At 55.9% G+C, this 13,682-nt stretch overlaps 1 protein-coding gene across 1 annotated transcript in view; it reads left to right on the top strand.

The window, feature by feature from the left end:
• UBR4 (ubiquitin protein ligase E3 component n-recognin 4) overlaps positions 1-12,554 on the top strand; it is an 84,465-nt gene extending 71,911 nt beyond the window's left edge. The window contains 17 exon segments of the mRNA XM_048519425.1: positions 1,476-1,563; positions 2,242-2,369; positions 3,369-3,476; positions 3,636-3,755; positions 4,985-5,175; positions 6,456-6,629; positions 7,303-7,402; positions 7,883-8,101; positions 8,326-8,439; positions 8,676-8,818; positions 9,214-9,339; positions 9,616-9,695; positions 9,727-9,826; positions 10,059-10,283; positions 11,166-11,256; positions 11,498-11,660; positions 12,156-12,554. Of these exon segments, the coding sequence (XP_048375382.1) occupies positions 1,476-1,563; positions 2,242-2,369; positions 3,369-3,476; positions 3,636-3,755; positions 4,985-5,175; positions 6,456-6,629; positions 7,303-7,402; positions 7,883-8,101; positions 8,326-8,439; positions 8,676-8,818; positions 9,214-9,339; positions 9,616-9,695; positions 9,727-9,826; positions 10,059-10,283; positions 11,166-11,256; positions 11,498-11,660; positions 12,156-12,220 (2,235 nt within the window). The 3' untranslated portion in view covers positions 12,221-12,554.
• Positions 12,555-13,682: the final 1,128 nt, after the last annotated feature.

Raw genomic sequence — 13,682 nt, 5'->3', positions numbered from 1 at the left:
TCTAGCTTCTCTCTCTCCCTGGCTTTCTCTTTGTTCGTCTGCCATTTTACCAGAGCTCCCCATAGTGTTAATTGCGGGTCTCTTGCACGGCCTTTGAGCCTCCCCCCACCCCCGCCCCGGTTTTCCCGAGGGCTTTCAGAATCTGCTGTGACAGTAAGCGCTGCTTATTCCACGTTTGGCTTAGCAACGGACTGGCTGACAGGTTCCCTGTTCCGTCTTCCCACTTCCCCCAAACGTGCTCTCCTTCTCCCACGGCTAGGATTTCCCCCCACCCCTGACACCCACTTTCTTCTCTGCTCTGTGTTCAGACTTAAATAGCATTAAAATGGAAAGTTTAGGGAGAAAGAGACAGACAATCAAACAGCCAGAGCTTCCTGCCATGAAACTAACACCCTTCCTGTGGGGAAAGTTGTAGCAAGCCCTCACTCTGCGTAGGCATTTTTCTAAAACCCCATTTTACTTAAAAGCCTATTAAACTGTCATTCTTCCCCCCCCCCCCCCCGATACACACACACACGCACACACACACACTGTCTTTCCGTCAGTCGAAGATGTCTCTCTTTTTCCTACTCTTTCTCTCCCTCTCAAGTGCCAGTCTCATTAGCATATCACCCTGTTCTGTATACTTGGGAGCTTATACCCAGTCCTGGATGCTCTGAGCGTATGATTTTGAGGGGACCTTTTAGTTCAAAAGGCAGAAGGTGCTGCTCAGAGAAGTGTCCCAAGAGCAGCTGCAGAGAAGGCAGAACAGGGGCGAAGGCCTTCCGCGGCTTGGGGCCCTCCAGGGTCTCTCCCAGGCCTGCGGATGAAGGATCTCGTTTTGATCTGGAGTTGTCCAGTTCTGAGCATGGACCGATCTGTCTGCCCAAGTGGGGCTTCACCGCTGAATGTGACCCCTCCTTAAGAACTGGGACTCATGATGGCTGAGCAGCAGGGACACGGGGCGTCCTGTTGGAGGGTGTGGCCAGACTGCAGGCCCAACCAGCCCACTCCTACAACTCAGCAGGGGCTCTCTGGGGATGGACACCGGGACCTTCCTTGGTGGCGCTACCAAAGAGCCAGCCTTGGCCGATGTGTGCCTTAAATTGCACGCCAGGGCCTTTTAAACGGCCTCAATCCTCAAAGCTTAACTCTGCATTTCCTGCTTTGTGTCTTTTTTGGGGGGTGGGGGGAGGGTGATGTCTCAAGGGTGTGATTGCCCATTGTGGCTTCCTTTCAAACTTTCCCAAGCAAATGGAGGGAGCCAAAGAGGCTGCAGATTGGAAAATTGGGGGCAGCGTGGAGCACATCCTCATACCCCAGACTTGTCAGTCCAGAAGTTGTAAGTGGGGGTTAGAACAGCATGTTTTTCAAAGTAGCCCCGTGCCTCGGGTGTCCCCTGCGTTGCCCTTGAGCGTGGGCTCGGCCCTCCTCCTCCGCGAGGCAGCCGTGCCTCCTTTCCCGCGTGCATCTTGTGTCTTCCGTGTGCTTCCCAGGGAGAACCCATGCGGATTATTTACCGGATGCGTGGGCTGCTGGGAGATGCGACGGAGGAGTTCATTGAGTCGCTCGATTCAACAACAGGTACGCCAGAGAGAAGGTTTTGGTCTGCTGAGTTCTTAGCTCATCCTTCGGCCCACAATGTCGCTGCAGGCGGGAGTTCTGCTGTGATCTTGCCGTGTTGTCACAGGCTTCCTGGGCGGACGGGCTGCGTGCCCAAGCCTTTGTTTGGTTAGCTGGACGGGGACTCCATGAATGAATGGCCAGCAGTCACAGTGAATAAAGGGAACCTCCAGAGCCTTTAATGCAGGCCAGCGCCTTTCCTGCCAAGTGGTTTTAGAAATGGGGTGGGGTCAGGTGGTCTCCTGCCCAGTAGGACGTCTGATCGGCCCCTGGATATCTGACTGGCTATGCAACTTGAAATAGGGTTGGTTTTATTGTCTCTCTGACTCTTCTTTCCCAGTTTATGTTTTAAGTTTTCTCCTCTGCTTCCCTGCCCTCGGGCGACCTCTCTGTGTGTGTGGTTGGCATTGCCTCCCACAGTGGCCATTTTGTGGTCGCACCCGCCAGCCTGTGTCAAAAGGTCAAAGGTGCCCACAGACTCCAGGAGGTAGGGGAGCCCTGGTGTAGCGGTTCCCTTGGGGAGGGGACGCCTGACCTCCCGGGGCCCCTGGCTCTCTGTGGCCGGCTGGCTGGCACAGTTTCTTCTCAGCTCTGTTGATGGCGTTGCCTCTCTCCTGTCAGCCTCTTTCTTTTCCACAGATGAAGAGGAGGATGAGGAAGAGGTGTACAAAATGGCCGGCGTGATGGCCCAGTGTGGAGGGCTGGGCTGCATGCTGAACCGCTTGACCGGCATCCGGGACTTCAAGCAGGGCCGCCACCTCCTGACGGTGAGTCTCCCTCCTGCTCTTGTAGAGTGGGGGTGGTGGTGGTGGTGGTGGTGGTGGTCAGGGCTGCCTGTCCTCCATCTTTCTCTCAGGCTCAGACTAGTAGAAGAACAGGCGGCCAGACAGGGGTGTCGCATCCATTCTTCCTTAGAAAGCCAGGGTGCTAGGCCCCCATCGGTGGGGCTAGGTGCTTGGGGGCTGACTGCTTGTATGCAGCAGGGCCTGCCGGTTTTACACGGTGCAGCTTGGCAGCTTCCTGAGTCAGTGTAAGCAAAAATGAAGAAGCAAAAACCTCACGCCATTTTCTCTCTTGTTTTCTTGCTTCAAAGAGAGATTGGAACAGTCGGGGGAGTTAGGGGGGTAGAGGGCTGGCAGGATCCCGGATGGGGATTCTTCCTCTGGAATAGCTGGTGGAGGAGGGAATTTCAGCCGGGATGGCACCGAAGGGGGGGGAGAGAAGCAGTTCCCTCTGCTTTCCAACTAGTAAGAGTGCCCCTGCCCCAGCTCACTCTTAGCAGGCCTGGCAGTGGGGCCAGGGGGCCAAGAAGGCCCAAGTGTACCAGGAGGCAGGCTGAAGGCCAGGCCTTTGGAGAGGTGGAGGCAGGAGAGCAGCTCCGGGGACATTGGCACTCCATTGGCTCTCTGGTGTCACCTGACTTGCCAGCTCTGCTATAAAGGACACCCAGTGTGGTGTCATTGGAAGTGTTGAGCGCTGACACTGGAGACCCACAAAACTCACAGGGGTCACTTTAGAACGGTTTCTTTTTGCCTGACCTCCCTCACGGGGTGGTTGTAAGAATCAAAGGAGGAGATTGGGGGAAACCATATGCACTGTTTGAGCTCCTTGCAGGAAGGAAAGGCAAGATGAAAACGCAAAGCAAGAAAGGGAATTCTCTCCACCGGCTGGCAATCCAGCTGGAGACTTGGAGGAACAGGAGAGGAAGTGGAGGGGGTGGGCTCAGGCCCTGCCGCTGTGGCCAGCTCTGCCTTCTTTCCTCCCAGGTGCTCCTGAAGCTCTTCAGCTACTGTGTCAAGGTCAAAGTGAACCGTCAGCAGCTGGTCAAGTTGGAGATGAACACGCTCAACGTCATGCTGGGGACGCTGAACCTGGTGAGGGAGGGGAGCAGGGCCATGAGGGCAGGTCTCCTCAGGTGGCACGAGTTTTGTGCTCGCCGTGCCTTGCAGCACCCCCAAATTAGGCCTGGCCCCGGGAGGTTGAGGGCTGCAATAGCTGTTGCTGCAATGGCTCTTCTGTCACATTCTTTGCAGGCGCTGGTGGCCGAGCAGGAAAGCAAAGACAGTGGAGGGGCAGCCGTGGCTGAGCAGGTCCTCAGCATCATGGAGATCATCTTGGACGAGTCCAACGCAGAGCCCCTCAGCGAGGACAGGGTGGGCACGGTGCTAGCGGTGGTCCTTCACTCTTGTTGGGGACATACCCCTTTTGTCTTGGGGGCCAGTTTATAATCTTGCCTTAGAAGAAGTGACGATTGGGACTGTCACAATTATAAATCAATCATTTGTTTATGACTCAAGTACTGAGTTTATGTACGCCAAGGTGTAGTATCTGTTCTAGTGTTTTTTATACACCTCCCCTGTTTAAACTGGTAGACTAATAATGTGGCAGAGGGAAGGCTCGGCTAGAATCCCTGGTGTGCTAGTTTTCCAAGGACACGGGCTTTCTCTTTGCCCAGGGGAGCGTTGTGTCTCACGAGCCCCTCATTTGCAGCCAGAAGGCTGACAGCTCTTGAGTCCCGTGAGAACTCAATGCAAAGGAACCCGCAGCTATTAGCCTCTCTTCCGACAAGGCCCCAGCCTGAGTTATTAGCTCGGTTGTGCCGTGATCCTCTCGGCCGTTATCAAGCCTCCTCCTGCCCTGGTAGGCCTCGTTAATTATACGGAGAGCTGAAGCCTGCCTTTGGGCCTGGGGTGAAGGCGGCTCTGACCCTGCCTGGCGTTGATGGCAGACACAGGAAGTTGGGCATTCTGCCGCTGAATTGCCCTCCTGGGAGTGAGCTGGGAGTGCTCTTCCCTTAATGCCAGAAGGCTGCTGTGTATCCCTGTGTGTGTGCTCAAATAAACGGATGAAGTAATTAGTCGAGGAAAGTACCCACAGAGGGGGAGGCCTGTTACATCTCTGCATGAATCATGGCTCTGGCCTGGGCTGCTCCCAGTCAGCCATTGGGATGTTTGTGTGATTTTGACCAAGTTGTGTATAGGTCAGCAGCAGAGCAGACTGCTGTTCCGCCTCTCAGTCAAGAGTGATCACTTTTGGCTTGCAAAAATGGGCCAGTCTCAGCTTTCCAAGAGTGCTTGGGGTTAATGTGGGGGGGAATTTTGAACCTGGAGTGCTGTGCAGACCTCAGAGGGCTTCCTGTTGAGGAGAGACGAGGACCAGAGAGTAAAGGAGGCTTTTGTGCTGGACAGCAGGCGATGGAGGAACAGAAGTTCCCGGGGCAGTTTGGTGGGGAGGGGCACAGGGCAGTTTGCTGAAGAGAATGGGTTTGGGGTGGGGGACGAGAAAGCGCAGAGAAGGAGGGTAGCTCAGGACAGAGGGAGATGCCCAGTGCGGGGGGGGGGGGGGGCTCATCTGAACGCACGGGTGGTTCTCTCCTCCGCAGGGCAATCTCCTCCTAACAGGGGACAAAGACCAGCTGGTGATGCTGCTGGATCAAATCAACAGCACCTTCGTCCGCTCCAACCCCAGCGTCCTCCAGGGCCTCTTGCGCATCATCCCTTACCTGTCCTTTGGAGAAACGGAGAAAATGCAGATCCTGGTGGACCGCTTTAAGCCCTACTGCAACTTCGACAAGTATGTGGCAGCCCGGAAGCCTGACCAAATGTGCTGCCTGGGATTTTATGCCAGCAAAGGCTCCTCTTCGTGAGCCCACATGCAGGGAGAGTTTGTGTGCAAGGGGGGTGGGTGGGTGGGTGTACCCACAAGTCGTGTCTCTCAACTCCCACGTTTGTGTGTCTGAAATTCAGGCTGAATTTGTCTTCTGAAGAGTTTGAACACCTTGTGTGAGTTGGGCTGTGTGTGGGCACTAAATTAGTTTTTTAAATTATTTTGTTTTCTTCCAGGCCACCCCAGTTCTGGGTGTGGGTTCTCTCTTCAAACTGGGTGCATTTGCATGATTTCTCTTCTCTTTATTTATTCTGTTTTCCGTACTGTAGTCTTTGTCTGACAACCATGGAATCTTGTTCAACCTTGTGAGATTTTGAAAGACACGGGGGCTAGAAACTTGTGTTGGCTCTTTTGTATTCTGAGCATGTTGCCCAACCCTGCCCTCCCTGCTCATTAGTGGAATGGCCTCCTCCTGTGTCCTCCAGGGCACGAGACAGGCGGGTGTCGGGGCTCTCTGGCTCAGGTGGTTTGCAGGATTCGCCCCCCACACATTTACATAAAAGTTGTGGAGGAATTGGGCAGTCTCCCTACTTATTACTTGAAACAGATAATTTCTACCCTGATGTATTAGGGAATGAATCACCTGCTTCTCAACAAGAGACGTTCTTGGAACGAAACTTAATAAAATAGTTAAAACCGGAACTGTGCTGTAAAGCCATAAAGCCCCATTCCGGCTCAGCTTCAACTGAGCTTCAGTCTCTGGCCTGCGGAGGTCAAAGACAGGTCATCAACAGACCAGTCTTCAGGGCCCTCCAGCAGAGACAAGAGCAGCTTGCGGGAGATACCAGAGCATCTGCTAGGAATGCAGAAGCTTCCCAGGTCTTCTCCCTGGGGGTCAGGTGTTGGACAGGTCCCTTTCTTTGCTGACGATGCCAGAGGGCCGTTGCCAGTCAGTGTGGCAGTGCTGTCTAGGATGGCCAGAGGCCTGATTCTTCCCAGGACTGTGAAAGATGGTTGCAATCCAGCCTGCAAATTATTCATGCTTCTGAGGAGTGGAGTGATTGTCTGAAGTGATGCGACTTCTGTATCTTCTTTAGCAAACAGGCTGCAATTAGTATTGAGGCGCAGATAATGGTGGGTGGGAGTGAGATTCAGAGTGGAAGCCAACTCTGCTGCTAGTGTTTCTGTTGAGTTCAAGCCCTGCAGTGATTAAGCAAGTGAGTGAGCTGGCCTTTCTTTTTGCTCAGGTATGACGAGGAACACAGCGGCGATGACAAGGTCTTCCTGGACTGCTTCTGCAAAATTGCTGCCGGCATCAAGAACAACAGCAACGGGCACCTGCTGAAAGACCTCATCCTGCAAAGAGGGATCACACAGAGTGCCCTGGACTACATGAAGAAGCACATTCCCAGCGCCAAGAAGTGAGGGCCTGAGGGTTTGGCTAGGCTGGGCTGAGGGTTCGGCTGGGCTGAGGGTTCGGCAAGATCAGTCTCTGGGACTGGGACGTTGTTGGCAAAAGGGGGAGGGGGGGACGAGCTGGGGAAGGTGGTTCTGGGGTCTTGAGTCCCGTCTTCGGAATCTCAGATGTTGATACCTCTGGGGGCCAGTGCCCTCGAGGGCCAGTTCTCTGTCTTCAGGTGTTGCCCATCTTAGCTTAGTGGCAGGGAGCACATTCTGCAGGTGAAAGGTCTTCTCAGGTGCTGTCACTGGCAGCTCCACGTAGAAGTTCTTGGGTGCTGGGAAACACCTTTAGCAATTGGTGCCTGCTAGGGAGCCCCTCCCCCAGCCCCGCTTTTAGAGTCCAGCCTTCTCCAGAGAGAAGCATTGCATCCAGGAGGCTCTGTTGTGAGAAGACTCGCCGCATGAATGGGTGCGGGGAGCACTGACACAAGGACTGTGTTCGTTGCCCATGGCGAGTCTGGCTTGCGTCTAGGGATGTGTCTGAGGACTACAAGAGAATTGTAAAGAAGGGCTAGGAGTCACCCCCATCCATCTAGGGATGGGCTTTTCCCCAAGGAGAGAGCAAGCCCAGTCCTTCCCTGGGGAGGCAGCTGCCTCTGGTTCGCTGTAACCCTCCGATCCTTTTTTGTGTAGTTTGGATGCCGACGTCTGGAAGAAGTTCTTGTCTCGACCAGCTCTGCCTTTCATCCTGAGGCTACTGCGGGGCCTGGCCACTCAGCACCCAGCCACACAGGTGAGGGGGGGCCCTCCGACAACTGCCTGTGTGGTGCCTTTCCAGCAGGCCCCTCTGATCAAGACTCCTCCCAGCACCAGCCTGTCATGCGCTCAGTTACCTCCTGAGCAGAGGCAAAGGGCTCCCCCCCTCTGCCCACTTGCCAGGGACAGCTCTTGCAGGGGCCACTCTGTGTGCACTTCAGTATCTCACACACACACAATGAAATTCAGGCAAATGAATACAAGCAGCTGAGTTGCACTGGGGAGGCAGGCTTCGCCGAGGCCTCTGTTGCCGGTCAGATTGGGGCGGAAGGGGTTAAAGAGCCTTCTGCTCTGGCCAGCTGAAGGTGGAGCCTCTGGGAACTGGGCAGAGGTTTGGAGGGCTGCTTTTCCAGCTTCTGCAGCTTGAGTGCAGGTGGGGTGGGGAGGGCTCATTTCCCCTCCCTGTTTCGTGGAAGCCTCTGCTTGCTGGATCCATCAGCTGGGGCTTCCCCTGCAGGTGTTGATCGGGACGGACTCAATCACAAACCTGCATAAACTGGAGCAAGTGTCCAGCGACGAAGGGATCGGGACCCTGGCCGAGAACCTGCTGGAGGCCCTGCGGGAGCACCCGGAAGTGAACAAGAAGATCGAGGCAGCCCGGAGGGAGACTCGAGCGGAGAAGAAGCGCATGGCCATGGCGATGCGGCAGAAGGCCCTGGGCACATTGGGCATGACGGTGAGGGCAGCCAAGACCCCCTTCCTTCCTCCCACCAGCTGTCAAATGTCTGCTGGGACATGAGAAACGCCCAGGGCTGGGAAGGGCTGGCAGTGGGTCAATGCGGCATTTGCAAGGGAAGGGTGGGAGCGACAGGAGCCCTTTCCTCCTGCTGAGATGTTCCCAGAGGTTTGGCCGCAGACGCTGTCCCCCTCCCCCCCTCACTGGCTCTGTTGCTTTTTCAGACCAATGAGAAAGGCCAAGTGGTGACAAAGACGGCGCTCCTGAAGCAGATGGAGGAGTTGATCGAAGAGCCCGGCTTGACCTGCTGCATCTGCCGGGAGGGCTACAAGTTCCAGGTAGGCAGCCGGGGTGGGGGCGGGGAGATGTTCCTGGCCGGCCACGGCTGCACTCCCATCCAGTGGGGAGGCAGGGTGTGCTGCCGGGGGTGGGGGATTCCAGTGGGCGGGGAGGCTCTTTCAACTCCAAGAGCAGCAGCTGTTGCTGCCATCACTGTTCCACACCTCAAACGCCCAGCAGTGGAGCAGGAAGGCCCGGCCAGCCCTGGAGCTGAGCACCTGTCCTCTCATTGCAGCCAACCAAAGTACTGGGCATTTACACCTTCACCAAGCGGGTGGCCTTGGACGAGTTTGAAAACAAGCCTCGGAAACAGCAGGGCTACAGCACCGTCTCGCACTTCAACATCGTCCACTACGACTGTCACCTGGCTGCCGTGAGGTGAGGCGGGGCACGCCCACAGTTTCCTGGGTGGGGCTTCCGGCGTGCCGCCTTGGTCGGTTGTCAGACCTCAGGCCTGGTGGCGCTGTGTGCCCTGCCTTGCGCAGCAGAGAGGCCTTTTCTCCATTCATGATCCAGTACGACTCCGTTAACAATTGAAGAACAATCATGCAATTATACCATAGCTTGTGATCCTGACAAAGATCTTGTGGGGTAGCGCAGTATTATGATCCCTGGGTAGCCTCATCAGCTTGGGTGGAAGGCCACCTGTGTGCAGTTCCCACCTGTGTCCTCAGCAGGGACCCACTGGCACAAGCCACACCTGCCGTCTTCTTCTGGGGCCTTGGTTGAATGTTGGTCTGCCTGCAGGGCCTGACTGTCCTTTCTCAACGCAGGTTGGCGCGTGGGCGCGAGGAATGGGAAAGTGCAGCCCTGCAGAACGCCAACACCAAATGCAATGGGCTTTTGCCTGTATGGGGCCCCCACGTTCCAGAATCAGCTTTTGCTACCTGCTTAGCGAGGTAGGTCTGGGATTTGTTGTGTTGCCTGTTGGCACCCTCAATATCTCTTTCTGGGGCAAGGGGGTGTGCTCCCCCAGGCCTTCCACGTACATGGGGAGAGGTGGCAGTTTGGAAGCCAGCCTTGTGCCTGGGATCGTACCGTCCTGCCATTAGACGGTCCCATCTCTTCACGAGGCCGGCTTTTCCATACCCTCTGGCCATGGGGGTTCATGCTGGGGAAAGCTGGCTGCCAGGGTTTCGGATCTGCAGCCCAACTCAGGGTGTCTCTTTCCGCAGGCACAACACGTACCTCCAGGAGTGCACGGGCCAGCGGGAGCCAACCTACCAGGCCTACAACGCCCACGCACCACCAAGCTGCTTCTTCCCGCGGCAGCCATGGGAGCCGAGTCGCTTTAGATGCGTGGGCCACACGGTGCTTGGGGGGACGGGAGAGCAACGTTCACCTCATCCCCTACATCATTCACACGGTGCTTTACGTCCTCAACACGTCAGTACCACCCACCCCACCCCCGGCTTTCTGTTGGTTCCCTTTCTGGGTTTGCACCAGAATCTGCTCGGGGCTTGCTGGGGGGGCCTCAGAGGGTTTGCCCGGCGGAACCAGTGCCTATTGCAGACTGGGGAGAGCTGCTGAGGGCAAAGCTACTGCTCCTGTGTGAGTGTGTGTATGTGTGTGTGTATAGTAGAAAAGATGCCATTGGGTTGTGTGAACTGCCTTCCAGGACGCGAGCCACCTCCCGCGAAGAAAAGAACCTGCAGAGCTTTGTGGAGCAGCCGAAGGAGAAATGGGTGGAGAGTGCCTTCGAGGTGGACGGGCCGCATTACTACACGGTGCTGGCTTTGCACATCCTGCCCCCGGAGAAGTGGAAAGCCATGCGCATTGACGTCCTCAAGAGGCTGCTGGTGGTCTCCCAGGCCCGAGTGGTGTCGCCAGGGGGGGCAAGCAGGTGAGCTTTGCTCCCTTCTCCCTCAGCTTAGGATCTGGCCTGTCTCTGCAGTGGATTCTCCCCTTTGTTAGAAGCAGAGAGGATTGTAACTAGGCAGGAAAAGAGGCTGAATGTTCGGGAGAACCATGTTCAGCGTCTCAGTGGGCCGAGGGGGCTGGTCTTTGGGACTTGCCATGTGTTCTAAACAGGCTTTACCTAGCGAGCTACCTCAAAGCGCTCAGCTCAGGCTGGTCCCAGAGCCTTCTTGGGGCTCAGATGGAATCTGGGGGTGCCATGGAAGTCCCTGTGATCTTGGGAGCCTGGCCCGTTGCCCTCACCTGTTCCCTAGCACTGAATTTGCTGCCTGCTTTGGCACAGCATCCCTCTGTCTGCTCTGGCCACCCATTGTAGTGACTCTGTTCTGGGTCTGGATCCCACCCTGTCTGCCTGTGACTCCAGCCTTCTGGCAGCTGCCCCCCACTGCCTCTCAGTGAGGTTGGAGGCGGGGAAGGAGAAAACGCCTTCTGGACTCTCATTCGTCTGACCAGTGGGCCCCCCAGCAGTGGCTGCTGCTGACTTGCTTGCCTTGAGGTCTAGAAGCAAGCGTGGGTTTTTCGAAATCATGACCATAGAAATGAGAGGCTGGGGCTGTTCCAGACGTTGGCAGAACTGGTGATGCCCGGCATCCTCGCAGTTGCGCCTGCAGTCAGTTCTCAACCACTTTGCTGGACCTCTGCCAACTGGAGCGTCTGTCGGTCTGTTTGCGCCCTCTCGCCTATGCGTGTTTTCTTGATGTGCTTCTCACCATCCTCACAGCCAGGTTGTTCATGAGCAGGGCTGAAGGCAGCAGCCTAGCGCAATGAATTCCAGGACTTGAACCTCTTCTTTTTGTCTTCCTTCCAGGCTAACGGATAAAGTGGTGAAGGACTACGCTGCCTATCGCTCGGGCCTCCTCTTCTGGGCCCTCGTGGATCTGATTTACAACATGTTCAAAGTAAGGAACTTGCCACTGGTAGCATTCCCCTGGAGTGTGAAAGCATGTGTGTGAAAGCATGCGCGCAGGGGAGCATGGGCATGAAACCAGACGTTAGCCGTGCGATTGGGAAATTTCTCCGTCTGACTCTTAGAAGGCAGATTCCTTGCTCTTCTTCGCTGTTTATTTTAAGTTTCCCTAACCCTAGCAGGTGAGTTGGGCCACCCGCTCCATCACGACCCTTCTTTCTCCTTCCCCTCAGAAGGTGCCTGCAAGCAACACAGAGGGAGGCTGGTCCTGTTCCCTGGCCGAGTACATCCGCCACAACGACATGCCCATCCACGAGGCGGCAGACAAGGCCCTCAAGACCTTCCAGGAGGAGTTCATGCCCGTGGAGACCTTTGCAGAATTTCTGGACGTGGCTGGTGAGTGCTGATGCCCACTGAAGCACGCAGCTTGGCTCACTTTCTTTATGCGTCTGTAGGCCTCTGTTTTGCAAGCAGGGGCTTCTCTGCTCACTCCCCGGCTACAGGGCTTTCAAGTCGTATCAGGGCTGGGAGGACCCAGGGAGAGCACAGATGGCTCTGTCCTCCCCCAAGCAGTTTGCCCGGCACCACCAATTGTAGGGCACGGGGTCAGGTGACCGGGGGCCAAAGGACTTGTGGGTTGGCCAGAATTCTCTTCTTGTACTTTGGACTGGAGGCTGAAGCAAAGTATGGCAACACTTAAGGCAGCGGTGTCCAACTCTGGCGCTTCAATTGGCCATGCCAGCAGGGGCTGATGGGAAATGTAGTCCATGAGCATCTGAAGCGCCAGAGTTGGACACCTCTGACTTAAGGCAAGCGAGGTGGAGCGGGAAGAAGAGGCTGGTCCTCCGGCCAGTGGGCCTTCTGGGCTGACTTGACCCCTTGTGATTCCAGGGCTGTTGTCTGAAATCAGCGACGCGGACAGCTTCCTGCAGGACCTTCTCAGCTCCATCCCCTGAGCCTCCTGCCTGGAGCAGCACCGTGACGAGACCAGACGTGCTGCCGGCCCTTCTGCCTCCCCGTTGCAAGAGCATCACAGTTTACCTCCAAAACCCTCCCCTCCTTTTTTAAACAAAAATTTGCTCCCTCCCGTCTTGTTCTTGGAGTGACGTTGGATTTTGGCTTGTTCCCCCCCCTCCCCTCCGGGGTCGTCCTCGCTTCTCCGCATGTTCTGCCCACCGTTCCCTGCAGGAAACATGTCGGGGCGTGCAGAATCCAAGCCAAGCCCAGTCTCTGTTCTGGCTTCTGTGTGCGTGTGACTGTGTGACCAGTCAATAAATAAGTTAAATACCAGCAGTTGGGAATGAGTTTGGCCAGGGGGTCAGCCCGTTGAGGGGGGAGGTGTCTGGGTCCATCGGGCTCTTCAGTCCTCTCTCCACTGGGAAGGCTGGAGAGCTGACCTTTCTGCCCAGTCAGCAGGCAGCAGAAGAAAAGCCTGAAGCCGAGAACCCAAGCTGAAAGGGCTGCCCTGGAGCACAGACTCCCGGTGGCTGTTTCTGATGCCCTCAAAGCCCTGCCTGAGCAGCGAATCTGTGAGTTTAAAAAAACCCGATTATTTTCAAGGACTTTTCTTCTCCTTGGCCCTCTGTCCTCTAGGGTGGAAAACGAAGTAGGCCTGCAAGAGGATTTACAGAGGCCCTGGTTTGTTCGCCAGAGTTATTTTTTTCCCCATCTGAGCTGTGTTTTTGCAGACAGACTCTCAGATGTGATATCACTGCAGGGAAGTGCCAACGTGAAGCCAGAGAAAGGTGTGCCTTCCAAATTGCCCAACTGCTATCTTTGAGCTTTTTTTACAACTTGTTTCAGAGGCGCAATCAAGAGTGATGGTAACCTGGGTGACGGTAACCACGGGTGTGGACAGATCAGGGCAGGTGGAAGCACCCTTTCATGGCTGGCTGCTCTCCTCGGGCGGTTTCCGGAGGTGCTCGTTTCAGTTTCCTCATTAGCCTGGTTCGTTAATTAGCTGCCCTGTGAGAAGCACGGGAGGATCGACACGGTGGGTGGTCTTAGCCCCAAGGTTTCACACGAGTCTCGTCACGCAGCCAGTGATGAAGGTGGGGAAATGCAGCTCTGAATGGTTTGGCTTCGTGTCGAGGAAGAGGAGGGCCAAGGGCCTGAGCCGAAGGCAGAAGGGGCAGCCTTGGAAATGGAGCCTGGCCCTTGACCGACCGGGGCTGCAGATGCTGAGCTTTGTGGGTGGCTTCTGTCTCTTCCCAAGAGGCGTCCCAGAGCCAAGCCCTGCCTCCAAGCCGCTCCATGTGGTGTCCCGAGATCAAGACCTGAGGCTGCTCACGGAGGCGTCTCGAAGATATTCTTGGCTCAATCCTGGCCTGCGTTTGTCTTCCCACATCCACATTGTGGCAGTTTAATGTGACCTGGGAAGCCTTAAATCCTACCCAAAGGTCAGCTTAATTCAGCGCC

Source organism: Sphaerodactylus townsendi, linkage group LG16 (assembly GCF_021028975.2).
Source record: "Sphaerodactylus townsendi isolate TG3544 linkage group LG16, MPM_Stown_v2.3, whole genome shotgun sequence".
In the NCBI taxonomy this organism is placed as follows: Eukaryota; Metazoa; Chordata; class Lepidosauria; order Squamata; family Sphaerodactylidae; genus Sphaerodactylus; species Sphaerodactylus townsendi.
Note: the sequence above shows the minus strand (reverse complement) of the source record. Positions and strands in the feature narration are given on the sequence as shown.